Source organism: Gadus chalcogrammus, chromosome 17 (assembly GCF_026213295.1).
Source record: "Gadus chalcogrammus isolate NIFS_2021 chromosome 17, NIFS_Gcha_1.0, whole genome shotgun sequence".
NCBI classification, from domain to species: domain Eukaryota; kingdom Metazoa; phylum Chordata; class Actinopteri; order Gadiformes; family Gadidae; genus Gadus; species Gadus chalcogrammus.
In genome coordinates this window covers 1634213-1660138 of record NC_079428.1, presented here as the reverse complement: position 1 = coordinate 1660138, position 25926 = coordinate 1634213, and the positions used below count along the sequence as shown (strand labels likewise).

General features: G+C 48.8%; 1 protein-coding gene and 1 long non-coding RNA gene across 12 annotated transcripts in view; one reads left to right on the top strand and one right to left on the bottom strand.

The window, feature by feature from the left end:
• Nucleotides 1-17290, bottom strand: part of LOC130369749 (multiple PDZ domain protein) — a 66496-nt gene extending 49206 nt beyond the window's left edge. For 6 of the 11 annotated variants that reach the window (XR_008892890.1, XM_056575275.1, XM_056575273.1 and 3 more), the window contains exons 1-9: nucleotides 17123-17290; nucleotides 14838-14923; nucleotides 12265-12434; nucleotides 8737-8910; nucleotides 7069-7208; nucleotides 5943-6156; nucleotides 4169-4294; nucleotides 2013-2207; nucleotides 385-493 (exon numbers count right to left, since the gene is read on the bottom strand). Coding sequence is in view for 10 of the 11 variants with exons in the window: in XM_056575275.1 (XP_056431250.1) it covers nucleotides 385-493; nucleotides 2013-2207; nucleotides 4169-4294; nucleotides 5943-6156; nucleotides 7069-7208; nucleotides 8737-8910; nucleotides 12265-12434; nucleotides 14838-14853 (1144 nt within the window). In the remaining variant the exon portion in view is untranslated. The remainder of the gene's footprint in view (nucleotides 1-384; nucleotides 494-2012; nucleotides 2208-4168; nucleotides 4295-5942; nucleotides 6157-7068; nucleotides 7209-8736; nucleotides 8911-12264; nucleotides 12435-14837; nucleotides 14924-17122) is intronic. The other 5 variants (XM_056575274.1, XM_056575276.1, XM_056575268.1 and 2 more) reach the window with 4 other exon arrangements.
• On the top strand, nucleotides 8340-16387 carry LOC130369774 (uncharacterized). The gene is made up of 3 exons (XR_008892900.1): nucleotides 8340-8456; nucleotides 8725-8923; nucleotides 15591-16387. It is a non-coding gene; the product is annotated as an uncharacterized LOC130369774 (long non-coding RNA).
• Nucleotides 17291-25926: the final 8636 nt, after the last annotated feature.

Genomic DNA, 25926 nt, shown 5'->3' with positions numbered 1-25926 from the left:
ATACAGTGCTTTTCCAGCCACTGGCCACCGAAAGCGCTTTACAAAATCGCCCTCACATTCACCCGTTCGTTCACACACCGACGGCGGAGTCAGCCATGCAAGGTGACTCCAAGCTCGTCAGGGGGCGGTTAGGGTGAGGCGTCTTCCTCAGGGACACCTCGACACCCAGCTAGGGGGAGCCGGGGATCCAACTAGCATCCTTCCGGTTACATCCTCTACCTACTGAGCTAAGCCGGCCCCGAGAAACGCGTCACCGCATGAGAAAGCCGTCCTCGTGACGTACGTACGGCCATCCCCGTGTCTAACGGCAACAAACACACAGGATAACGGGTCGTCGTGACGGCGCGTCGACGCGGCGACACACTTTGTGCCCTGAGCTCTCACCCAGGTTCTTGTCCGCCACGTAGCCGGCGATGGTGATGCCCAGGCCGTGGGCGTTCTTGGCGAGGCTGACGTCGAAGGCGTCCGCCTCCTCCTCTTCGTCCCCTGAGCCCTGCAGGAGGGTGAACACACGGAGGAGAACGCCCGTTAAGTGACAGTCGGTGTCGACGCCCGGTTTCCGAGCCTCCGCCTCCCGACAAGCGATAGCACGACAATGACCGCTGTTCGGTGTGTAGCTCTCTCGTCAAAATACGATAAGACAAAAGGTGAACATGTAGGTAGGGGCAGTGAGGGCGCCCCAAAGGCCCAAGAGGAGACAGAAATGTGTTGAACTGTTGTGTACTCCGCCTGTGAATACTGTGATTAATGTGCACTCAGAACACACAACCGCCGACCGAAAAATAAACGGCAACAAAAAAAAAAAAGTGTGCGACACCGATAAAAGCGGCTGTATTTCAAAAGGGCCATTGAAAGGCGTTCAGGCGCATATAGCGGAGAGAGTGTCGATAAGAGCCGGGGAATCTGTGTTTATCAGCGGGCGGGCCAGGGGCCGGGCTGCTGCAATTTGCTCTTTGAAAAAGGGGGAGCGCAGAGCCGGCGGCAGGCGATCCTCACCGGCTCCCTCGCAGAGCTCTGTGCCTGACGCAAGTATGGACGGCCTTGGTCTGTGTTCCATGAAAGGGCCAGGGGGCTTCTGAGTTCACCTAGATCCTGCATAGCCTCCACCTTAACCCCCCCCCCCCCCCCCCCAGCCCACTTAATGTAAGCACTTATTTTGTATTGTACGTCCTTGCATTTAATGTAAGCACTTATTGTATGCTGTATGTCCTGGTACTTAATGTACGCACCTATTGAGTGTTGGTACATCCTGGCACTTAATGTACGCACTTATTGTATGCTGTACGTCCTTGCACTTAAAAATAGTACTTAGTATCGTGTAGCCTCTTATCCCAGCTATCTCTGTTGTTTATGGGGAAGGGGTTAATCTAGTGATTGTGAGTGCTTGGCAATTGTTTCTATGAACATCCTTATTGAACCGAAGCAATATATATTGTTGTTTCTCTTTATTCTGAGAAATGTACTTATTGTAAGACCCTTTTGATAAAAGCGTCTGCTAAATTCCCTGAATGTAAATGTAAATGCCTCTCATTTACGTGGGATGTCATCTTCTCATCTGTGTGTGATGTCATCTTCTCATTTTTGAGTGATGTCGTCTTCTCATTTGTGAGTGATGTCATCTTCTCATTTGTGAGTGATGTCATCTTCTCATTTGTGTGTGATGTCATCATCTCATTTGTGTATGATGTCATCATCTCATTTGTGTGTGATGTCATCGTCTCATTTGTGAGTGATGTCCTCATCTCATTTGTGTGTGATGTCATCATCTCATTTGTGAGTGATGTCATCATCTCATTTGTGAGTGATGTCATCATCTAATTTGTGAGTGATGTCATTGTCTTATTTGTGTGTGATGTCATCATCTCATTTCAGTGTGATGTCATCGTCTCATTTGCGTGTGACGTCATCATCTCATCTGTGGGTGATGTCATCTTTAAGCTTCGAGCGCTTCGCACCGTTGCCGCGGGGACAGAACCCCCCTCTGAGAGGGGGCGGGGGGGGGGGGGACCCACCTGTTGCTCGGTGACGGTGGGGAGGGAGACGGGGGCGGCGGCGGGGCCCCCCTCCTCCGCGGGGCCCCTGGTGACCACCAGCCGCACCCGGTTCCCACACTGCCGCAGCACCTGGGCCACCTGGTCGCTGCCCATGCCCTGCAGGTCGGTGTCCCCGATCCGCAGGATGTGGTCCCCGCTGTGGAGCCGGCCGTCCTGGGGGGGAGGGGGGGGGGAGAGGGGAATGGGGGGGTGAGTTGTGTGTCGGGGGGGTTGGGGGAGTTTGGGGGGGGTATTGGTAGGGATTGTGTGTTGGGGGAGTTGGTGCAGGTCGGGTGGGTCGTGTGGAGGGGTTGTGGGAGCGGGGGTGGGGGGGGTGGGGTGGGGTGGGGGGGGGGGGGGGGGAGAGAGAGGGGCGGGAGACCGAGCAGGGCTTGCGGTTGGGACTGCTGCCGGGGAACAGTGTGAACGTCGCCACGGCAACCACTCGGCGATGTGAAGGGCATTTCTGCGTCGCGCACGCGCACACACACGCGCACACACACACACGCTGGCTTTTTTTTTCGGGGGGGGAGGGCTCTGCACATTAATGTGCTAAATATACCCCCGATCCTCCCACAACAGCGTTCCTCCACGCTGAACATCTTTGCCATCAGAGGAATAGCGCGGGCCCCCCGCTCCATCACACGGGGCTGTGGGGAGCGTCTAGACCTCACTCTATTACATGCTGAGCTGCCTCAGCACCACGGGAACACGCTGCAGCTGGTACCGCCGCTAGCAACCAGCGAGGCACGGCTTTGACCTCAAATACTTCCTCCTCCCCCCCCTCCCCCCCCCTACCCTGCCCCCCTCCCCTTCCTCCTGAGGCATTCGTTTCACCAAATGACTTTCTCTTTTCTGGGTAATCACCTTTAGCTTGGACGTATCGTCCGAGGGCTTTGGAGCTGCCAACAGGAAGCTGGCTTTAATCCGACCTCCAGGGTAGGGCGGTTTGTGAGAAACAGGCCAGAGTGGAGCGAGATACTGAAAGAATCCAACCGAAGAGATCCCACACCTGTCTCCAGGCCTCCCTCCGAGCCCCTCCCCCAAAACATGGGACTAGCCTGAGGGCTTTAGCAGTAGCTCTGCCTAGCCTTGTGGGAGACTGCGGTCATGGCAATGGGTGACGGGGCAGAGAGCGCTTAGATAGCCTACGGGCTACCAGACCTCCTACCTACCTACAGGTAGGTAGGAGGTCTACCTGTAGTAGTCTGTAGTCTGTCCATCAACCTACCTACCATCAATTGTAGCTACCTACCTACCTACCTACCTAACTAGGTAGGTAGGTAGGTAGGTAGGTAGGTAGGTAGGTAGGTAGACAGAAAGGTAGGCCATCTCAACATTTAAATTAAAGTTTTGGAAGTCTGCGGCAGCAACAAAAACCTAATTTCTTAATTTTTTTGGTCAGATCATTTAATCGATTGCTCTCGGGATGTAAAGATAAATTAAACAATTATGAAACAATGCTTCTAAAATAAAGTGCCTAGCCTTATTGCCTCACTGAAGTACTTCACTTTCAGTTCCAATTCAAACTAGTTTTGCGGATGACGAGGATCATGTGGAATCCAGTCTTGTGGAATAAGCCTACATTAATACATTGCTTCCCATCCGTTGGTATAAACACTGTGTGTGTGCGAGCTGACACATGTTCAGCCTGAATCGTTGTGTCACTAGTTTGGCTCCCACTCCATCTCCTTGAATGTTTCACTGAAGACAATTGCCAAAAACAAGCTCAGATTTTATTCCACTTGGCATTTTTTAATATGCCTCGAAATTGAGTGGGTGATGATTTAATCCACAAAGATAAAATCAAATAAAACGGCTCAACACGTAAGTCAGTGCCACGGAAATGGAGTTCATGTAGAAGTATGAATAAAAGTAACTGTATAAATGAAGATGCAACGATAAAACTGAATTAAACTGAATCAACGATAGGATAGGTCATGGGTAGAGAAGATGTTATATTGTGAATGATTAAAAAGAATGAAATAAATCCAACTGAACTTTGATGTTTAAAATACAGTTGAGTGACTGCTTTTCCTCTTTATATGTGGCACAGACGGAAACCCAGTGCAGTGTTGCTATAGAGACGACAGCTGTACTGTGAGAGCCAGTGGGAATGAAGGGGGAGGAGTTACCTTATCGGCGACGCCTCCTGGCAGGATCGTCTTGACGATAACGCCGGTGGTTTTCCCGCCCACGATGCCGAAGCCCAGGCCTGTGCCGTCGTTGACCAGCTCAATGGTCTCCATGTGCTGCCACTGCTTTACGAGGGCGAGAGACAGTGGGGGACAGTGTGAGAGAGAGAGTGAGAGAGAGGGGGGGGAGAGAGCAGAGTGGGCCCTTCCACTTCAAAGTGTTTAACAAAAGGTTAAATAAACCGAGAATCGGTTTGTATGAAGATGACACACCATTTATACTGGTGTGTCTCATTAAAGAAAGTAATATTAATATTGAGTCCCTGTTGAGTAATATTGCATAAATTCCATTAATAAAATATTATGTGGACACTGTTAATGATTTTGGTATGGCTTTATGCAAACCTTAATCGTCTTTTAATGGTGAACATATTCAAAGCTACATGTGTAATCTTCTTTTACAGAAAGGCTCGATTTGGTAGAACGATCTAGTGCATTTGGCTCTCTACCATCGCCATGGCAATAACAACACCAATAATGACGCGCATAGCAAAACAATTCAAATGCTAATTTATCCATATTACTTTTTTCTGCTGATGTGCCAATTTTCTGACGCACAGGTTGCACGCACAGCTTGTGTGCACTAGTCGTGTGTTTTGCTGATATTAGCGCTGGATGTGTCACCCTTGGGCAGCCATGCACAGTATTGCTTGCTCCGATTTTGCCAAACGCCATGCACCTGTCAGCGTAGGAGGGGATTGCATCTGTGTTGAGGGCGCGCTTGTGCGTGTGTGTGCGTGAGTGCGTGCTTGTGCATGTGTGCGCGTGCGTGCGGCACAGATATGTATAAGCATTACTCTGTGTATAACACAGAGCACTACATCACATGCACAGGTGCTCGGTACCCTGCTTATTTCAATGCGTTGGCGTGTGCGTGTTTTGTGTTCGTGTGGGCGTTGTGTTTGCGTGAGTGCGTCATTAGCTACCTCTTAGGACGACGACTCAGGCCACCGAGAGTTCAAACCGAGCATGCCTTAGACACTCCATCACCAACCACTCAACTCGTCCTGTTCCTTATTTTCAACATTTAAACCCCCTCAGCTGACCCTTGTTGGCGGAGGTTTCAGACAGCTTTCAACATGCACTCTTGCTTTTATTTGACTAAAAAGGAAAATTCTACATCTGAAGGCCAAATTAGAAAATTGTAGTCCGCTTTTCTTGGCTTCGTTTGTGCGTCCGAAATATATATCGTGGTATATCAGTTAAGCTCAGATGGACATCTGTCGAACATAACATAACGTAACATACCATGACGCTACCTCTGCGTTTCACCTGTAAAGTTTAAATTAACCTCAGATATATGTCAAACATAACATAACGTAACATAACGCCCCCTCTGCATTTCACCTGTAAAGATTAAATGAACCTCAGATATATGTCAAACATAACATAACATAACGCCCCCTCTGCGTTTCACCTGTAAAGTTTAAATGAACCCCAGATATATGTCAAACATAACATAACATAACGCCCCCTCTGCGTTTCACCCGTAAAGTTTAAATGAACCCCAGATATATGTCAAACATAACATAACATAACGCCCCCTCTGCGTTTCACCCGTAAAGTTTAAATGAACCCCAGATATATGTCAAACATAACATAACATAACGCCACCTCCGCGTTTCACCCGTAAAGTTTCAAATGAACCTCAGCGATTATCGAGGCAGCCAGACCGAGTGTCGTGGGTGGCGGCGGTGGGCCGGGGGAGTCGTACCGCGCTGGAGTTGGCCGACAGGGTGCTGGCGGCGGAGGGGGTCCGGGACACCAGCGGGCTGGCCAGCTGGGGTATGGGCCCGCGGGCCACCGTGAGCTGGACGCGCTCCGAGGCCCTCTGCAGGATCCCGATGGCCTGCTGGTGGGTCACGCTGTGGTCCAGCGGCTGGCCGTTGATGGCCAGGATCTGGTCCGCCTCCCGCAGCTTCCCGTCGCTATGGCGACGGGAGGGAGGATGGGAGGGAGGGGGGAGGATTGAAGGAAGGAGGGAGGAAAGGGAGGTAGAAAAGGAATGGGACACAAGGGGGGGGTGGGAGGGAGGGAGGATGGAGGGGGGAGGGAGGGATGTAGATGGGAAGGAGGGAGGAGGGGGGAGGAAAGGGGTGAGAGACGATGGAAGGAAGAGAGGGAGAAAAGGGAGAGGGAAAGGGAGGTAGAAAATTCATGGTAGGGAGGGAGGATGGAGGGGGGAGGGAGGGATGCAGAGGGGAGGGAGGGATGCAGAGGGGAGGGAGGATGGAGGGGGGAGGGAGGGATGCAGAGGGGAGGAAGTGAGTCGGTGGAGACAAGAGCATTCATTACCGTACCTTCTCTGCACTGTCTAGGTATCATTTAGAAAATTGCCCGTGCAGTCCTTGGAATTTTCCAATTTGTATTTTCGATTGTATGCTTTGGTACTTCGCAATTTGCCCGTCACTTCGGATAAAGCTGTCTGACAAACGGCTAATAGGAAAATTAAATGTAGGAGTTTATGACTGGATTGGGTCTGATTTGTGTGGGTGAGAAGAGGGAACTTATTTCAATATTTTCAAATATAATTAATCCCTTTGAATTTCCTTCTGTGCCTCTTTGTCAAAAGTAAGAAACATAACTTTGTAAACCTTCTTGAGCGTTCTTGAGAATTCTTTCTTTGGCTACATACAAAAATGTTTTCTACTAAATGTTTTAAAAAGACACATTCGAAAAAATCTGCTTCTTTGAGATGTTTTCAAAAGGAAGAAATATAATTTCATAAGAATCCTTCACTCTCGCTACTTTTAATCCTCTGTCCTTGTTCAGTTACACTTCTCGACGTCGACACACGTTAGCAAGTCAAAAAGAAGCCAACGTTGAGGGGTTCTACGTACCAGTGTGCCACGCTGCCCCGCTGGATCTCCTGGATGAAGATGCCCAGCTCACCGCGGTTCTCGCTCCTCAGGCCCACCACGCTGAAGCCCAGGCCCCCCGACACGGGCTTCAGGAGCTCCACGTAGGTCACGTGACGGCCCTGTGTGCATCATCAGCATTCAGGGCGATTAGCGGACGCGCATATCCAAAGCGACTTACAAAAGTACATTTGTCGAAAGAAGGAGAAACAAAACTATATCGCTGTCGGTACAGTCAGGATGTTCATAGATACCAAGTGCCAAGCACTTACAAATGTTAGGTTAACCCCTTCCCTGTACACAATAAAAGATAGCTAGGATAAGACGCTATGGCACAATGCTAAGTACTATAAAGTGCTTGGACGTACAACATCAAATAACTGCATACATTAAGTGCCAGGTGGTACAACATACAATAAGTGTGTACAATAAAGAGTCAGGACGTACAACATACAATAAGTGTGTACATTAAGAGTCAGGACGTACAACATACAATAAGTGTGTACATTAAGACCCAGGACGTACAACATACAATAAGTGTGTACATTAAGAGTCAGGACGTACAACATACAATAAGTGTGTACATTAAGAGACAGGACGTACAACATACAATAAGTGTGTACATTAAGACCCAGGACGTACAACATACATAAGTGCGTACATTAAGTGCCAGGTGGTACAACATACAATAAGTGTGTACATTAAGACCCAGGACGTACAACATACATAAGTGCGTACATTAAGTGCCAGGTGGTACAACGTGCGATTAGAGCGTAAGAGGGGTGTGGGGGGGGCTCCTATGCAGAGTCCAGGTGAACTCTGAACGAGCCTCCCATTCATTATGGGAACGTCTAAAAACCTCCACACACACTTCAGACCTCAATAGAGGATCAAAGCCAGGGAAAGCAGCTGGAAGCCTTTTCAAAATGCTTTCGGTAGATCAAGACCTGAGCAAGCGGGCGTCTAGTCTGTTAATGTCTATCGGATTTCGGAGTTTAAGTTAAGACAAGCTCTCGTTTGTGTTATCAAAGAGGAGTATTCTACAGGCACGGTGCAAGATTCAGTCTGTGAAACTGGGGAGAGCGTCCATAAACTGTTGTTAATGCACCTGCAGAGATAAAAGAGAAATGGGCTTCAGCTGGCTTTAGATCCGTGAGACAAAACTCCCTGTACGACTACCCTGTACGAAATACCTGTTCACCTAATTTCCTCTAGGGGGCTTCGCTACATGATTGAGAGAAGGGAAACAGGTTAGGACTTTCATTAACTGTCAATTATGCACAGCTGCAGAGAGCGGCTTCCCTCTCTCAAACACTGCAGGGCCAGTCGCCTGCTCCATAAGACTTTGTACCATGCGTCAATGAACCACAGTAGGCTTACTACATTTTGATTGTTTGCTGTTTATAATCTGCCAATATTGATGTCAGCTCTGGTGTATAAATGTTTGTTTAGCGTCCCTGGTCTGCTTATGCAGATAAACATATGCAAGAGCCCCAAACAACCAAGGCAAGTCCGTGAATACACCCTTAAACATAATCCTAAAGATGATTATGTTACAGTTTAAACGGACGGTTTAAATCCAAAGGAGGCACATAGCATCAGCTCATCTGTGTGTTTTATTGTTTTACGTTCTTTTAGCGGCGGTCGTACCTGCGCCATGGTTTGGAGGATCTGTTCGAAGCCGTCCGGGGAGGGGGCGTTGCTGTTGGCGTGCGGGACGGCGGAGGTGTCCGAGTAGGGAAGATGGACGCCGTTGGGCTTCGCCGCCGCAACATCGTTGGTCAGGTCTCTGCCGAGACAGGACGGGACGCTTTCCTGGAAGTCCTACGCAACGCAGGTCAGGTGATCATCGGTTTGAGAATCAGAATCTGAATCAGTTACTTTAATTACATCTTAATTTAACAAGGACACAATAGTAAAATTGTACGGCTTGGTTCAACAGCCACATAGCAGCAAAAATAAAAGATAAACTAGCTAAATAATAATAAATAATTATAATAATAATGCCGGTTGTCCGGCATTTGGAAGGTTGCTGGTTCGATCCCCGTCGCCCACAGCGAGGCGCCCAACAGCTCCTGACGAGCTGGCTGTCGCCTTGCATGTTTGACACCGCGGCCTGTGTGCGAATGTGCTTATGAATGGGTGAATGTGACGCAATGATCGAACAGAGCTGTGAGTGACCAGTTGACCACAGGACGGAAGAGCGCACTGTAAAAGCCAATTAACCATTCATACCATTCATATTAGGGTGAAGGACAAAACCCTTGTGAGTCAGCCACATAACAAATGCCAAACTGTGATAGAAGCCCCCTGTCTATCTCACTCCGAGCATGCAACACTCTACAATTTCCCGATAACCTCGCCAAGGATGCCTTTAGAAAGGAAACGGCATTGTTTCAAAATACCCGATCAGAGACAATTAAAAGTTTGAACTCCCCCTGCCCCCGCTCCCAGCCCCCCCCCCCTCATTATCTTATCTGAGAATGTTCCCATTGAAGCTAGGTTTGAGGGCAGATGCCAAACACACACAATATTGAGGATAGCTGTGTTTCCCAAGGCAGGGGGTTGGCACACCGTGTCTTATGCCGCTGCGGTGAGATAGATCTATGGCCCACCAAATCCTCCCAGACACAAAGACTCTTTAGGTATGAAATACATCCGTCATGGAGTGGAATCGCTGTGGTTTTAATTGATCCGATGACTTTACATTAGGTGGATGGGGGGGGGGGGGGGGGGGGTGAATTCGGAACAGCTATATGCTCATTAGGACTGATGGTTATTATGTCTACTCATTGAGATGAGTCATATCCAGGTTGAGCGAGCACTCTTTAGTCAATTTCACTTTACCCATTTTAAACTTTCGGGTAACCTCGCGCGGTGATTAATTAACATCTCTTCCAACCGTTTGGAGTTTTGATGTTTATAAATAACCCCCAGACGGGGCCAGACAGGAGCCGCCGCGGTATAGGCTAAGCTACGCTAGCCTTAGCGGCTAAGATGCGGACCCCATGCATGGGCTTTGTTAGCCGCGGTCTGGCTAAGAGGATTAAAGTTCCGGTGTGGTTCTTGCACATTTTAAAGAAATTGTTTCTGCCCCACTTCACGCGGGGGAGGTGGCGGCCGCGCTCCCATTGGCCCGGGCTGGCCCCGTCGTCATGGCGACGGGAGGCGCGCGGTGGGGCCCCGCCGGCAGACCGAAGAGGAGGGGGGGGGAGGGAGCGTATTGGTTTTGTCTCGCCTGGCTCATGTCTCCAAAGAGAAGCAGAGCCGGCTGCATCCTTTACCAAATTGGTTCTGCCTCACGAGGTCAGCCCGGCACTGAACGGATTTTAAACTCCGCACAAAAAAACAACAACGCACACAAGCACACAACTTCTGGGGCTCGAGCGACTTCAACTTTGGGTTTGCTGGTGTGAAATGTCTGAGCGTTTGAATCAGACTGTCTGGCTTGAACAACAGGTGGATACAACCAGGGAGTCTCTCTCTCTCTCTCTCTCTCTCGCTCTCGCTCTCGCTCTCGCTCTCTCTCTGTAGGCAGGCAGTCTCTCTCTCTCTCTCTCTCTCTCTCTCTCTCTCTCTCTCTCTCTCTCTCTCTGTAGGCAGGCAGTCTCTCTCTCTCTCTCTCTCTCTCTCTCTCTCTCTCTCTCTCTCTCTCTCTCTCTCTCGAGGTAGGCAGGCTCTGCATCCCTGCCTCCCTTCGCATAGCTCGCATACCTTCCCCTCTGCGTCTCGAAGCCTTCACTCTGCTCCCCCCCCACACACACAAAAGAGTGCCCTACACTTTTCCTTTCATGCTCCACTCTTGACATAATTGTCAGTACTCATCGTGAACGATTGTACTTCGTACCGAGTGCGAGATTACGTCCACTATGGGCCTGCGTGTAGATCGGGGCACAGTAGAAAAATAACAAGGCGTTCTTTCCACTTTTTCTATCTTTCTTTCCTTCTATTTTTCCGTCCTTTCCTGAGGCCGGCACGGTCTGCATTCCTAAGCGCTTAGTGTTATCAGTAGCTCCATAGCTGACGTTCAGAGTGGATATTATCTTATCTGCCAATCCGCTGATACCACACTAGACTGTATGCTTATATTTCACATTCAAGTCTATTGGAATTTTGTTATTAAAGACGACGAATTACTAAAGTACGACCTCTGCTTTTTGTTTAATACACACGCATAGTCAGCATTTACAACATATTGGACCGTCGTTACTCAATAACTCATGAATCACAAGGCTCGACGGTCTAACTCTTTAGTTATTACTCGATGAAAGGAAATCATTATGAATCATAATCCTCTTTGTCCATCACGTCGCTTTGTCTGTGCAACCCAACTCCAACGATAAGATGTATGCCTCTCTGAGCGTCTCTCTGCCTGATTCTGAGCTCAGCATGAAGATTTATGGTTCAGAGTATGCCCTGAAGAGAAAATGTACACCGCAACTTAACATTTGCAGCTTACACTAGAACTGAAGTGAACCCTGGATGCTTGACTTATATTAAACATGACTAGCTCTCGTCTGTTTAGCTAGCTCGGGCTAACAAGGGCTGTGCGCTACAGTGAGCTACAAGCACTGTGTCTGGTACGTCTCTTTGATTAGCATAGCCGCCGACACCTTGCACACGTTGATTGCGTCTGATGTTTGAACGAGCCACGCGGGCGGTTGTCTCATAACCAGCAAGAGAAGAACAACCGCTTGAAATTGTGGTTCCGTGAGGCAGTGCCTACGTGATACGTCGGTGGTGATTGGCTGCGCTGTAAAAATATGCGCACTAAAACCAGTGTCTTGATTATCAAAGAGGGCTCAGTGGATTCTGGCCCTAGTCCATATAACAAGTCGTTTAAGAGTAGGGGATTTGATTTCCAACCAAACCACTTTGTGTGTGTGTGTGTTTGTCTGTGTGTGTCTGGGTGGTTGGACGCGGTAGGGCTTGGTGAGGGGGGGGGGGGGGGGAGATGTGTGGTGGGGGGTTGTGGGCTGGGAATATCTGTGGGAAGGCAGTGTCTGCACTCAGCAGTTTTCCTTTTAAATGTTTTGAATTTGCGCTATCCGTTTGTGACTACTTTAAAATCCTGTATTTCCTCACTTGCCGCGACCCGCCAGTTTCCCCCCGTGGGGATGAACCACGTCTCGCCGCCGCAGCAACACGGTAGACACACACACTGCCAGGCCGGCCTACCTGGTCCTTGGCCTGCTGGACGGTCTTCTGCAGGGCCAGGATCTGGTGGAAGAGGGGGCTCTGGAGCACGGAGCGCAGCAGGCTCAGCTTCTCCTCGGTGGGCTTCTCCTCCCCCCGCTCTCGCAGCCGGGCCTGGAGCCGCTCCACCGCCTGCAAGGCATGCTGGGTATCTGCCAAACGTTCACATAGTTCAGTGACAGAAACTGGCGGTCGGCGGGGCCTGCAAGGCATCATGGGTATCGGCCAAAAGTCCCGTAGTTCAGTGACGGCAACTGGAGGTGGAGGTGGAGGTGATGGATGGTGGTGGGGGTGTGTGGATGGATGAAAGAGACTGGACTGGAGGGATACCAGGCGAAGAGTCGGGTGGAGGATTGAATTGGAGTCATTCGTCAACGACAGAGTGACCGACGCACGGATTTAACCCGGAGTGTGGTTTTAATAGAGTACGTCAGTGTTGCTGTAGTCGAGCGGGCCTTTGACGTTTGTGTGTGTCTAATGTCTGTTTAACTCTGCTGAGAATAAAAATACATACCTATGTATGTATACACCCACACATACACTGCTCTGTTTCGGCCAAGGGGAGCGAGAAGAGTGTATGAAAAGGATTTTAGAGTGCAGGGAGACGGAGGGAGGCAGAGAGAGTGAGACACACAAACACAGACAAGACACACAAACGCACATACACACACAGTAACGCAGACACACACAGAAACCGACACACACAGAAATCCGTACGCACACACATGCGCACGCACGCACGCTCAAAGAAACACGCACACAAACACAGAAACACAAACGCACGCACACATACACAGAAACACAAACGCACGCACACATACACATACACACACATCACACACGGCAGCCAATGCCCGCTTCCACCTGTGGGCTTTGCGCTGCTTGGGTGCTCCTAAGCAGGGCTTGAGCTATCGGCCTAGCGCGGCTGCCAGTGATGCACCGGAAAGCAAGCGAAAGCCAACGCGGGCCGAGAACAAACGAGTATGTTCGACGCGCACAAAAAACCTCCAACGCTCCCTTCTTGTTTTGCTGTGCTTTCGGTGGCCCACGGAGGGACTCACTCGGGGGGCCGTAAAAGGGGCTTTAGTGGGGAGGAATAGAGCCGTCTGCGTTTTTTTTTTTGCCTGCCCTGAATAAGCTCCGCAACCAAACCACTTTGAGTCCCCCGTGCTCGCCCATCTCGGCGGACGGGGCTTTTTAGCCGGGGTGTGCCACGGAGCGTCTCGGGCTCGGACCTGGGTCCCCGAGCTCTGTGACGTCCAGCGACTGTGACTCCCACCTAATGGGCCCGGCGGGGGGGGGGGGGGGGGTCCAAGTCTGCTTAGGTCCTCCTATTAGTTTGGTGCATGGGAGAACGAGGACGGGCTGAAGTGACGGGCCGGAAAACAAGGTTGTCGGTGCCCTGCTACTGCGACAGGCACACACACACATGCATTGCACATGCATATGCACTAGGGCATTGACTCCGAACTTCGTGGTTCGAATATAATTCGAATATCAAAAAATCAATCAATATTCGAACGAATACTAGGCAGCCCTTAATATTCAAACCTGTTATGGGCAGGCCGAGAGGGAGAGACGTCGGAGAACCCTACGCAGTCTGTTCATAATATTGTAATGACCACGGAAGAGGCAGTGAATGAAGTATTGATTAGACAGCGATTTATTAGAAACCTAATAAAGACCGGTAACCATAGCAACGCCGGTAAACAAACCTTGCGAAGCCCAATCCAGGTCTTACTGAAGGCATTTAATGGGCAAAATATTATTAATAAATATTCGAATATATTCGAATATTAATATTAATAAACAAACGAACTTTGAATGTGATTTTTGGGCCAAAGTCAAAGCCCTTATATGCACACACACTGCTGTCGGTCATTCATTGCCCTTCTGTTGACCCAGTTCACCCTCGGCTGAGGCGAAAAGTGTGTGTGCGTGGTCAGGTTGTGTGTGTGTGGGTGCGTGGTCAGGTTGTGTTTGGGTGTCTGTGTGTGTTCACATTCATCCTCTGCGTGTGTGTGCACTCATGCATTGTGTGTGCGTGGTCAGGTTGTGTTTGGGTGTCTGTGTGTGTGTGTGTGTTCACATTCATCCTCTGCGTGTGTGTGCACTCATGCATTGTGTGTGCGTGGTCAGGTTGTGTTTGGGTGTCTGTGTGTGTGTGTGTGTGTGTTCACATTCATCCTCTGCGTGTGTGTGCACTCATGCATTGTGTGTGCGTGGTCAGGTTGTGTGCGTCTGTGTGTGTCCAGTCATGCATGTGCCCTCGCGTGCGTGAGACCCGGTGCTCTCTTGCGACGCAGCAGAAGCTTAGAGGTGATAACATTAGGGCCAGGGCCCTTTTTAAACGGACCAGGGCTGATTAGGTCAAGGTGACTAATAACCCAGCCACGCAAGGGAGACGTTTCCACCTCCACCCTCCTCCTATACAGATGGTTTGATTAAACCCCTTTTGTCGCAGGAGCCGGTATGTATTGTGGTGGGCGAACAAGGGAAACCTTTTGTTTACTTAACGAAATGGCCGCACAGGAACAAAGAAACAGTCGACTTACCTATTGTTTCAATCATGTCGGACTTCAGGGGGCCACACACACTCGTTCAGCTTCAAAGGGCCGCTTCAGTGCTGTGTGTCCAGTACCTGGACCGAAACACGTAGGGTTTTATTATTATGTTAGGAGAACGCAGAACGTAAAACTGAGGAAATCGGCACCACAGACTGACTTAATAATTGTGAAACGCGCACAGTGTGTGCACTTAACCGTGAACTCAGGTGGGTCGCCTCCCTGAATCGTATCAGATTTAGGGCGGTGTAGAGCTCTCAAGTGCTGAAATAAAATATCCATTCCTGAAAAGGTCATCGCGGGAAATGTACCCCTTTCGCTTTTCTTTTCCGGGCTCCATGTTTTTATTATCTGCAGGCTTGTTCCACCTGAATATCCCAGAGATGTTCCGATTGGCCGAGAGCTGTAGAATAAGTTCAAGGAGCACCAACGATAGTAGCTTACACAAGCCTGGCTATTACCGGTGACATGCTACAGCTCCTTCCAGACCCTATATATCTACCGTGTTTATATATGACTTAAGGCTCTTATGGTGATGGATTAACACGGCTGGAACTCGATTCAAATGGCTTTCCGCTGTGACTTTCGCACATGCATCACATCGCTTGTGCGCCTCGACACTCTGCTAGTTAGCCGTATGGACTGTTAGGGTATGGGAATTCAGCCAGAATTGTGTTAACATCATTTGGATGTATTCACGTCATTGAATTGATCAGATGTAATTCTGTTCTTGTCCATAAACAGGTAAGGTCTTGGCCTTGAACAGAACCCTCCTTGTTCATAGTTGACCCTTTTTTTGGGGGGAAACACCCAACCCCAAACACTTGAGACATCATTGTACGCAGAAGGCAACAGGTGTCAAAAGGCAGAATGGAAGCTCTATCTGAGACGCAGTGAATGGCATCGGCTTGAATTCACTCGGCCGGAGCACAGCGAGAGAAGAGGCCTGGTTACTACGACTAAAACAGTACAGTGTTTCCATAAAGGCCAATGAGAGATAAGATGTTAATCTGTGCGAAACATCAAGGAGCCTGAATGTCAACAAGCCTATACCGCCTACTTCATGTTTTTTAATAGATAACATTAAAAGGTTCATAGATCAGCTAAGATCAAATCCCGCTGTTATGGATTCAAGTGTATCCGAGCTTAACAAGAAAGAACATCATTGCCGAGCTTTTTGTATGAACCATTTAAAAAAGATGCCTTTTTGGTTTAAGAGTTGTTGTTTTTTCTTTTTCGAGTTTAATTTGGGATGGAGGCATTGCGTGTACCTGATCTATTTATAGTAATTTCCTCTCCTAAAGTTAGACCTACACAAGACCCACATTGTCAATTATCCACTGTTGTGGCAAAATAAATCTCCCAGTTGATAATGTTTGTGATGAGCAAAACTATTATTCTAACGGTATTGCAGGCCCACAGTGTAATTGCATGTTTATAAGCAACATAAACCCTAACTCAACCTCCAATGACACGAATTTAATAGTTCCCACTATATACAATGCTTTTAAAATAGTTGACATTCTAACTGTAGCCAAACTCGTCACTAAATGAATAATTGCCTCGCGTTGTTGATTCAAACCACACGGAATCTTAGCGGAAATAAACATAAGATGACACAGGGGACTGGGACTGTTTTGGAAAATAGTTTTTTCATGTCGACCATACACTTCAAGCTCTGCTTTCTCAGCAGGCTCACTGATCCCGAACCACTGGCTCATAGTAAAGGTGCTCCCAGTCCAGTCCTGACACCACCTGGTCTTAACCAGACGGATCATGATCATCTAATAACTGCTCTATTAAAACATTAAATCAACATGCACTTTGCACTAATGATGTAGTGGACGGTTTTTAGTCCGTCGGTCCTCAATTTGAGCTCACGCATGTATATTGTTGTGAGAGCAAGAGCATGCAGACAGACACTAGGGACAAATCCGCTTTCCTCGGCTCCTCCTCCTCTCGCATCCCTGGAGCAAGAAGGAGCAACAGGCGATCAACAAGTTGGCCGATGTGGTATCAGATCGGAACCGAAAGCACATGCTGCTCACAAGCAACAGTATGAAAAACCAAAACTATATACACTTAAATCCCTATTTTTCGCGTTTCTGGTTGGAGACGGCCGCGTTTTGCGCACAGTCGCCGTCTTTATTTGACAACAGCCGATCGTATATGGATTCGCTGCACTAATCCACGCTAGTCTGAGATCACCACACCACTAGGCCATATCCCGACAACCTTCCCGTGGGCATAACCAGTCTAAACGGAGGTAAACTTACTTGGAAGTGGCCCTTAGTTCCACACGGACTGCCCTGCGCCCCGTCGTCCCTTCATCTAACGGCGCACGCATTACGGATAGACAACAGTAGCGGCAGAACGGGGCGGACTGTAATCTGATCCTCCTCGGATCCAAAGCGCCACTTGGTGGATGCCATGACAACTGGGCCTGCAGGGGCATCCTTGAGTAGTGGTTTGGATTGATCCCAGGGTCCGAGTGTACGGTGGGCGGTGCCTTTCAATTCAATTTAGAAAAAGCTTTATTGGAAACAATCATTTACATCGCCAAAGTGGGTGAACAATAAAGACGTTAAAATATTAGCGCTGTATACAAAATATATATACACATCAGATGTTACACTATTAAATACTGAATAGATAACAAGTAAAATGTGGGGTCTTCTAGAAATTTCGGTATCTCTTATACACGATTAATAAAAAATAAATAACAAAAAATTCACAGTATTTAAAATATGGCGACCCTGTGCAATAGTGCAACAACCACTGTGGAAAAGTTTGTCCAGTGGGGATGAGGCTCTCTCCGTCTCCGGAAAATCACCGAGCCAAGCGTACAACATACCGATCGCTGATTGGTCGGATAAGGAGAGAGGTACCTCCCACTGTACATTCGGACCCTTGGATCGATCCAACGCCATCCTTGTCAGCCAGGGCTCCTCGGCTCTGTTCCAAGTATGCAGTGTTTGTAACAAAGTAGAAAATTGCCAAACGAGGCTGGCTACAAATCCAATATGAGGCCCGCAGCAAGTCTCTGTCATTCCTGGACTGGCAACAGGATATTAAGGATATTAAACTGTAGCGCAGAGAGTCCATGAGTGACGTTCCCAAATTGTTCACTTTATTATTGTCTCCACAGCCGTAGCCTTGGTTGCCCTTGTGTGGACCGAGAAGTGAAAACCTTCACAATGTGGCCACTGTGTTGTGTTGCTATGGTGTTGTGGTGGTTGTCGGATGAATCATGAAAAAAAAATAAAGTGCCCAAATATGGACATGCGTTAACAAAGTCACTCACAAACACTTTTTGAAAGGTCACGTCGGGATAACGAGTGTTCCTGCCACGAGTTGCACAATGTGATCTCAGCTGGATGAAACCAGGTGCGGTGCCCAGGAAGGCACCTTGGAGTAAGGACACTGATAAAAACACGCTGATAAAACAAATATCTATATTCCCCGTCTGCCTCACGTTTATTGGATTACAGGCTGCTTTTTTTAGCCCCTGTGCCTCCGAGCCTTATCCAATTTGTACGTAAGATGTAATTTGAGTTGAAATGCATCAAACTGCCTTCACCCTCTGACACTAAGCACCAAATTTATGGCATGCCCTACTGGATTACTTTCCTTCTCTGTGCTTTGGTTTCCTTCCTATGTTGTTTTTATTCATCCTCTATATAACGCCGTCTGTTGTGACTTAGGAGTGTGTGTGTGTGTGTGTGTGTGTGTGTGTGTGTGTGTGTGTGTGTGTGTGTGTGTGTGTGTGTGTGTGTGTGTGTGTGTGTGTGTGTGTGTGTGTGTGTGTGTGTGTGTGTGTGTGTGTGCGCGTGTTTGACACTATGCTTCCTTTTGATAAGGGAAGTGACTAAGGACCAGGCCACACCCTTAGGCTGAACGGAAAGATAGTAAACACAGAGAGGGGGAGAGAGAGGGAGGAAGGAAGGGGGGAGAGTGGGATGGGTGTGGGGGTGTACATCTGTAGGCTGAGAGGCGAACTCAAGGACAGTCTTAACTAATGCATTGTGGGAGTGGACCCCAACAGACTATATTGTTGTATTAGTCCTGGCAACTGTCACAACAGTTCCAGGTCGCTGCTTTTATCCCCGTATCTCTGGGCTATTTCGGTGTCTGAGGATATGTTTTGGGGGAGGCAGGCGTTGACAGCCCTGCCCAAATAACACGTTTTCTTCAGGTGGCAAAGCGACAAGAAACGTACTCCTCTACCCACTAAAAATGTCCTCTTTTGTTTTCTTAGTCATCCGTTCTGAGTGTCATTCTTCCCACTTTCCCACTTTTTGTAGTCTAGTCAGGTTTGGTCTTATGTATTCTCTTCATGTGAACCAGATCATTCCGGAAGTGAAATATCCAGTGTTGCAAACTTCTCTGCCAGGCAGTCTTTCCAGCTGTCTTTTAATTAATCAACAACATGGGGCATTCATTTCAGGCATTGTGGTTGAAGGATGTACAATATGATATTCATCCGTGTTTCAAATGCTTGCATCCCCGCATGCGTCTTTGGTCTTGTCACATTACGCATATTTATTTCAAGTGTTGTTTCATATTTTGCAGTTTGGCTGCAGAAACACAGAGCCATTTCACTGCCGCTTGCTCAATTACAACGGACTGCCAAAATGTGGGCCGTTAAACATCACCATGCCCCTGGAAGAGCTAAAAAAGCTTTCCAATAATCTATTATGCATCGTGCAGTTATTCATTCTATTACACCGTTCGGATTGAAACCGCACAAAGTACGGGCATCAATATTGTAAGAGATGTGAGTCATTAATGAGCCCAAACTCGACGACGATGAGACGGAGATGATATTTAGTGCCCCCCCTCTGTCGGAGCCGTTCGAGTCATTCATTTTTAAATGTTAAATCTTCCCCAATGAGCTTGTTTTGCTGACGTAGATCAGTTACGAGGTAAGACCGGTTACACTCTCGGATGAATGGATGGTGATGCCTTCCGACTCAAAGGATTTACAGTGACACACACCGCTTACATTTTTAATCACAATTTTTGCCAACGGGCAAGGTGTTTGTGAAGGTGGACTGCATTTATCGGCGTAAAAAAAACAACAATATGGTGACTGGTCCAAAACTTCCCGCATTGATTCTGGACTGCCCTGCCAACAGCTCCCCCCTCCCCTCCCTTGTCAGAAACACTGAACCGTTTAATACAATGTGAACAATGGGCGCCGGATATACAGGAAAAAATAATTGGGAAAGCAATGGAACTCAACAGGATGTAGACAGTGCAGTATGTGTCGAGGGCTCTAGTGCAGACGGTTTACAACCTTTATCTGATCCGTTCATGCAAATACAAATCAATGTACTGTACGTGGTGTGTATAAATATACATAAAGTATGTGTGCATCTGCGCGTGTCGTGTGGTTTGATCAATAAGGACGAGGCATCTTTGGGGAGAAGATACCTCAATTAAATTCAGGGTCTTGACATGCGGTCAAAGGTCATGTGACCTGCAGAGCTTCAAAGTGTTGATTAAATCTGCTGCTGCTAGGATACAGGAATGTATTTCGCTATCGAGGAGGGACCAGACATTAAGACTAAAGTTGAAGGGCACCACTTTTAACAATAGCATCTAATCATCAGTCAAACTATCTTTAATAAAAAGTCCCTCCTAAACAACACAATCTTCTTTGGCTGTTTGTGCGTTTAAGGCACACGTGCGTCCTTAACCGCCAGCAGAGACACTCCCATGGTTGGCCCGCCTGAATATAGACCAACAAAGATGGCACCTACTTTGTTGAGTTGGCCCAACAAATGTCCCCCCAAAGCCTTTAGGTTTGGCAGGTGTATTCTTTATCTATCTCTATGTCGTGGTGAGTCGGTAGCAAAAGGGTTTTAGGGTTCTCTGTCTCTTTATGGTGTTCAATTACGGCCAATGTCTCCGGTGCTTAGAGTCCTTTGTTGGATTAATCGATTGTTCCCGTCCTGTCCTACGTTTTGGTTTTTGGCATTGGACACGCCCTGACGTACACGCACACACAACTGCACACACACACACACACACACACACACACACACACACACACACACACACACACACACACACACACACACACACACACACACACACACACACACACACACACACACACACACACACACACACACAGAGGTATTTACAAAGAACTCAGAAGCGCAGTGATTACGAGACAAATTAAAGAAGTCTTTTTGACAAACAACGTTGGGATTCAGGCCTTTTTTATGACGTTGTTTTTGTCCTTGCACGTCGGTGTGGACGTGTTTGCCTTGTCATGGTAGCGGCGCGCTTGTAAACAGAACGCATTTACACCTTCCCTCCCTCACGTAACTCCTGTATATTAACACACCGCAGCCGCAGAGGCGGCTCTCTCAGGGGAAAGTTTTAGCAATTTGTCTCTCACTATAAATATAAACAGAAAATATATACACTGTGGCGAGCAGCACAGGAAGGACGAGACGGGAGCCCCGGTTCAGCAGTTTTACCAGCACGTCATGCACGAAAAACCCGCATAACATTCCACGGCCGTAACACTTACAGTAATGCTGCATGAACACAACATAAACAGAGCGCCCAACCCCAACCCCAAACCATGAACCCCACTAAATGTCTGCGCCGCAAATGAACCAGGAGGGCCCCGAAAGGTCCAAACCGATAGGGAAGACCCCTCCCAGGAATCCTTTGCGCGCCCAGAATAAGCATCCTTCCCTGTGGTCGCTACAATATGTACGGTATATACTGAGGTCTGCCTTTTGACTCGGCGGTAGTCTTGCAGGCGGGGGGCTGGCTGCCACGGTGGGGGGATTAAGGTGAGGGTCACCCAGATTCCCTGCTGTCTCCCTGGCTGCCCTGCCTGTCGGTAGTGAGGGGCCAGAGGCAGGAGGTCTGCTGTGGTCAGGCCCTCCCGGAGTGATCGGGCGCTGGCCTCGTCTGTCGGCCAGAGAGACGCACGGTCCCTGCACTTGGGGGGGGGGGGGGGGGGGGGGGCATCGGTCGGGGGGAGGGTGGGTGGTTGTTATGGTTGCTGACCTGCACCCCCCCCCGGTCTCTAGGGGCACATGCAGAAGGGGGGGGGGGGGGGGGTCACCGACTGCTGCCCTGGTGCCTGTCAACGGCACGACCCTGTGTTTGGAGTTGCTGGCTAGGTGCCCCTTGTTTGGGGGAGGCACTCAGGGTGGAGGGGGGGGGGGGCATGGGGTTGCAGAACATGAGGGTGGTCGTGCTGGGTGATCTTTGGACCCCGGTCATGGTCGACGGGGGCGTCTGCTTCCTGGCCCGGATCGTGCGGATCACCGGCATGGCCTCCAGTGGGTGCGCTCAGCCTTTAAGGCCAACGTTTTCCCTTCTATTCCCTGATTTATTGTTTTGTATTCATTATGTATTCATTTATTTTGGAACCTCTGTCTCACTGCCACCTTGTATTTAAATACACGCTATAAGTCTCCTCTCACAAGCACCTCTGTGCCTTATTGTCGTCTGGCTGATTATCATTCTGATTATTCAGTGTCCAAGCGCTGGCCAATGTGCTATGTAAATAAAGTGTATTATTGTAATTAGCGAATCGACAGCCACGGTAAACCATTAGGTGTGTTCAGCTTGTGGATATACATTAGCAGTAAGCATGTCTGCAGATTTAGAAAGATGAATCCGAATCTCCATTTAATTTTATAATTTTTAATGCATCATTTTAGTATCTTTACTCTGTCGTCACAACAACGGAAAAACCATGCAGTATATCTCAACAACCGCTCAAGGTTGTTGTTTTTTCTAAGCCATACCCAAAGAGGACTCGCGACTGTAACAGCATGCACACCGCTGCAGAAACAACGCATTTGCATTGGCGGCGGCGGCAGAGGCCTCCACGAAAGATAACACTTCATCTATTCAAACGCTACTACTCGATGAAAAATAACCGCAAGCCTTCAGCAGTTCAAGGTGTCCCCGTGAACGAGGAGGTAGTAGGACTAAAAAAATAGGCGCTTTTTTCTCACTCGGGTTTCTGTGGCTCCGTGTGCTCATTAGGAGAGCACCGTGTCAGCGGTTGGACTGTTGTATTTATTTATCCACTATATCTCCCCCTGCTGTGCTCGTATATGCAGCCCGGGTAATTGATGGGGTGAGCGTGGTACAGGTATTGCAGGTGACCATGCATGCCGTACCTGGCTAACTGGGTTTAACCGGGTTTAACTGGGTGCAAGGCGAGGTGAGCGCTGCACTTGGATGAGGCGTTCGTTATGACACGGTACAACAGCGTTTAGCCTATTATGTTTTTTTTATTAATGCGTGCCTGCTGGATCAGGGTTTTTCATTCGGGAGGACGCCCTGAAGTCAAGCAAAGTCCTTGGACATGTATCAAGATGGAAACAAAGATAGCCTACTCAAGGCAACTATTAGAATTTCTTCTTTTAACTGACATTGTAGCCTATCTATTAGGTTTAAACTTGTTTCATTTGGCAGTTGATCATTCGAGTATAATAGATAAAGGTGGTTATATTCTAGCAAATCCTTTATCTTTTGTGACCTGGGATGTTATTTTTGAAATGCTGACAGTTTTTGTAGCGATTGTCGTGCTTTTTGATCGATGACGTCATCGCACGACGCAACTCGTTTTCATGAGGTTAGAAAAAAGGTCAACAACGGTAGCTCCACAGATCAATCAGTCTGATTCCGTCACATTTTCTCTAGCCTACTCATTGATTCCAATAGTTGGGCTGATTTCCAAAAATAGAATAAAAGATAAAAGACGCCGACGATTTATTTGCCCCTATTACATAAAAAAAACTAAAATAAATTGCCCCCGAAAGGCCCGTCCTCATTCCCTTCTCTTTCATGTTATTTAACACACACACTCGGCAATAGAGACGGCAGCCTCATCCAAGCCAGTAGGTGCAAGTGTTGCGTAACATGTCGAAACACTGATACAGATGCGCTCGAGATGATCCCTTCATCAACCAAAACCATCCACCAAAACCATCCACCAGCTCAGCCTCAGCCCCAGTCCCGACAATCCAGCCTCCCCATCCGGCCCCGCAGTCTCCAGCAGCCTCTCTTCTCCAGCACCTGCAGTCTCCAGCCCGCTGCTAGGGGGCGCCCCAGTATACAGCGTGAACGGCGCCCCGCCGGAGAGTCTCTCTCCTCACCTTTCCCTCGCTGCTTACCCACCGAGCCCTCCTCTGCCTCAGTCTCAACCTGGCGCTACCGAGGCAGCTTCCTCCACCCGGACGAGGGTCGCAACTGGGAAGAACAGCGTTTTCTTTTGGGTTTACTCAAATTTTTAAATCCTTCTCTTTCGTGGAGTTTTATGTTTTATCCCCCCCCACCCCGTCCTCCTCCTCAGCAGACCCAATCCAGTGGATACTCGGTTTTGCGGTGGCTTTCTCTCTCTTTTCCACCCTCCTTCGTGGCGGGACGTGATGTGATGTAGCCGCGGTGCGAGGGGACTCGTCGTGGCCCTACAGGGACGCACAGGGGGACCGGGAGCAGGGACAACCGGGACCACCGGGACACCGGGAGCACCGAGGAGACTCTTCTGTCGCCGGAGCGGCACGAGGCGAGGCGAGGTGCGCATTATTTTGGAGCTGGGCTGAATGCGGGCTCTGGTCGCATCTGATCCGAGGGGAAGAGAGCCAGCCTCGCTGAACGTGAGCAAAACGACTGTTTGGATCCCTGGGTCCCCGTTTGGATGACGTGTGAGCCGAGGACCTCGTGCGTAAACGGACTATAGCAGAGAGAAGGGACCCAGAAGAACACACACCAAACACGGCGTGATGTCTAAAGGCAAGACGTTGAGACGTGGAGCGTAACACACACACACACACACACACACACACACACAGACACACACACACACACACACACACACACACACACACACACACACACACACACACACACACACACACACACACACACACACACACACACACACACACACACACACACACACACACACACAAACTCTAATGCAGCTCCTGAATTTGTTTTTGAATTTTTGTACTGTTGTTGCGCACAAGTATCTGCAATTTGTGTGCCCGAGAGGGAGATCACGCGCACAAGCATGCACCCGTGTCCGGGGTCTGCAGCCCGGGGTTTGTCTCCGTGATCGTCAGTTGTTGCATGCGGTCTGCAGTTCGTTCATAAGAGGGTTCGTCTCAGTGGAGTCCAAGAGGGGCGCAGATGAGGACACTGCAATCAGACGGAGCATCGTCAGGCTGTCAGTGGTCCGTCCGGAATGTGTGCACTGCGCTGCGTGGATCTGTTCTGAGTGGAAAGACGTGGATAGGAAAGGTGAGATGCTTTGCGGGTGTGCACGATGCGCAAAGCAGGCGATTCTGGGTAAAGTTCCGCGTTTGGACGCACGCCTCATGGATGGAGAGGTCTGGAGCCGAGCACCATCTCCATTGTGCCGTAGTCTCCCGTGTGGTTTTTAATTGTAAAACGCGCTTTCCTTGGGGTGCACAGACCACAACAACACGATAAGGTACCCGTGTGATGGATGATGCTGTGCAATGGTGTTTTTTTTAATTGCTAAATGAGGATGGATGTGGATGTGAAGAGGCGATTTGACGCTGCGCAATTGCGTGTTGTTTTTACCGCGCGTGTTGTATAAGCAAAAGGAAAACGTTCAAAACCGATGAAGGAGGCTGGAAGGATGCAGAGTGTTTGCATGTGTTGTATTTTTTTTTTGTCCGATTTGTGTGTCAGACTGCTACAGAGTTGATAGGCCGGTCAGTTAGCCCCACTCGAGTCTGTGTTTTATGTGAAGACAGCCCAGTCTTGATCCATCCTCTGAGATGATGTTTGACATTCCCCCCTCGCTGCGTACCTAAATCCCCTTTACCTCATGTTCCACTCTGACTGTCGTTCTGCATCCTTGGAGCAGAATAGCTTCATAGTGAAATGCTTGGATATCGTTTCAACGGATGCCCAACCCACATCCCTTTTTAATCTGCTATTCGGTCGCGCTGCCTCCCATACAGCATGACTACAACAAATGATTTTAATACCAGTGTGCTGTGTGTCTCCAGTGATTGTCAACGGTCGCATGTGGCATTGGTTTGCATTCTACACA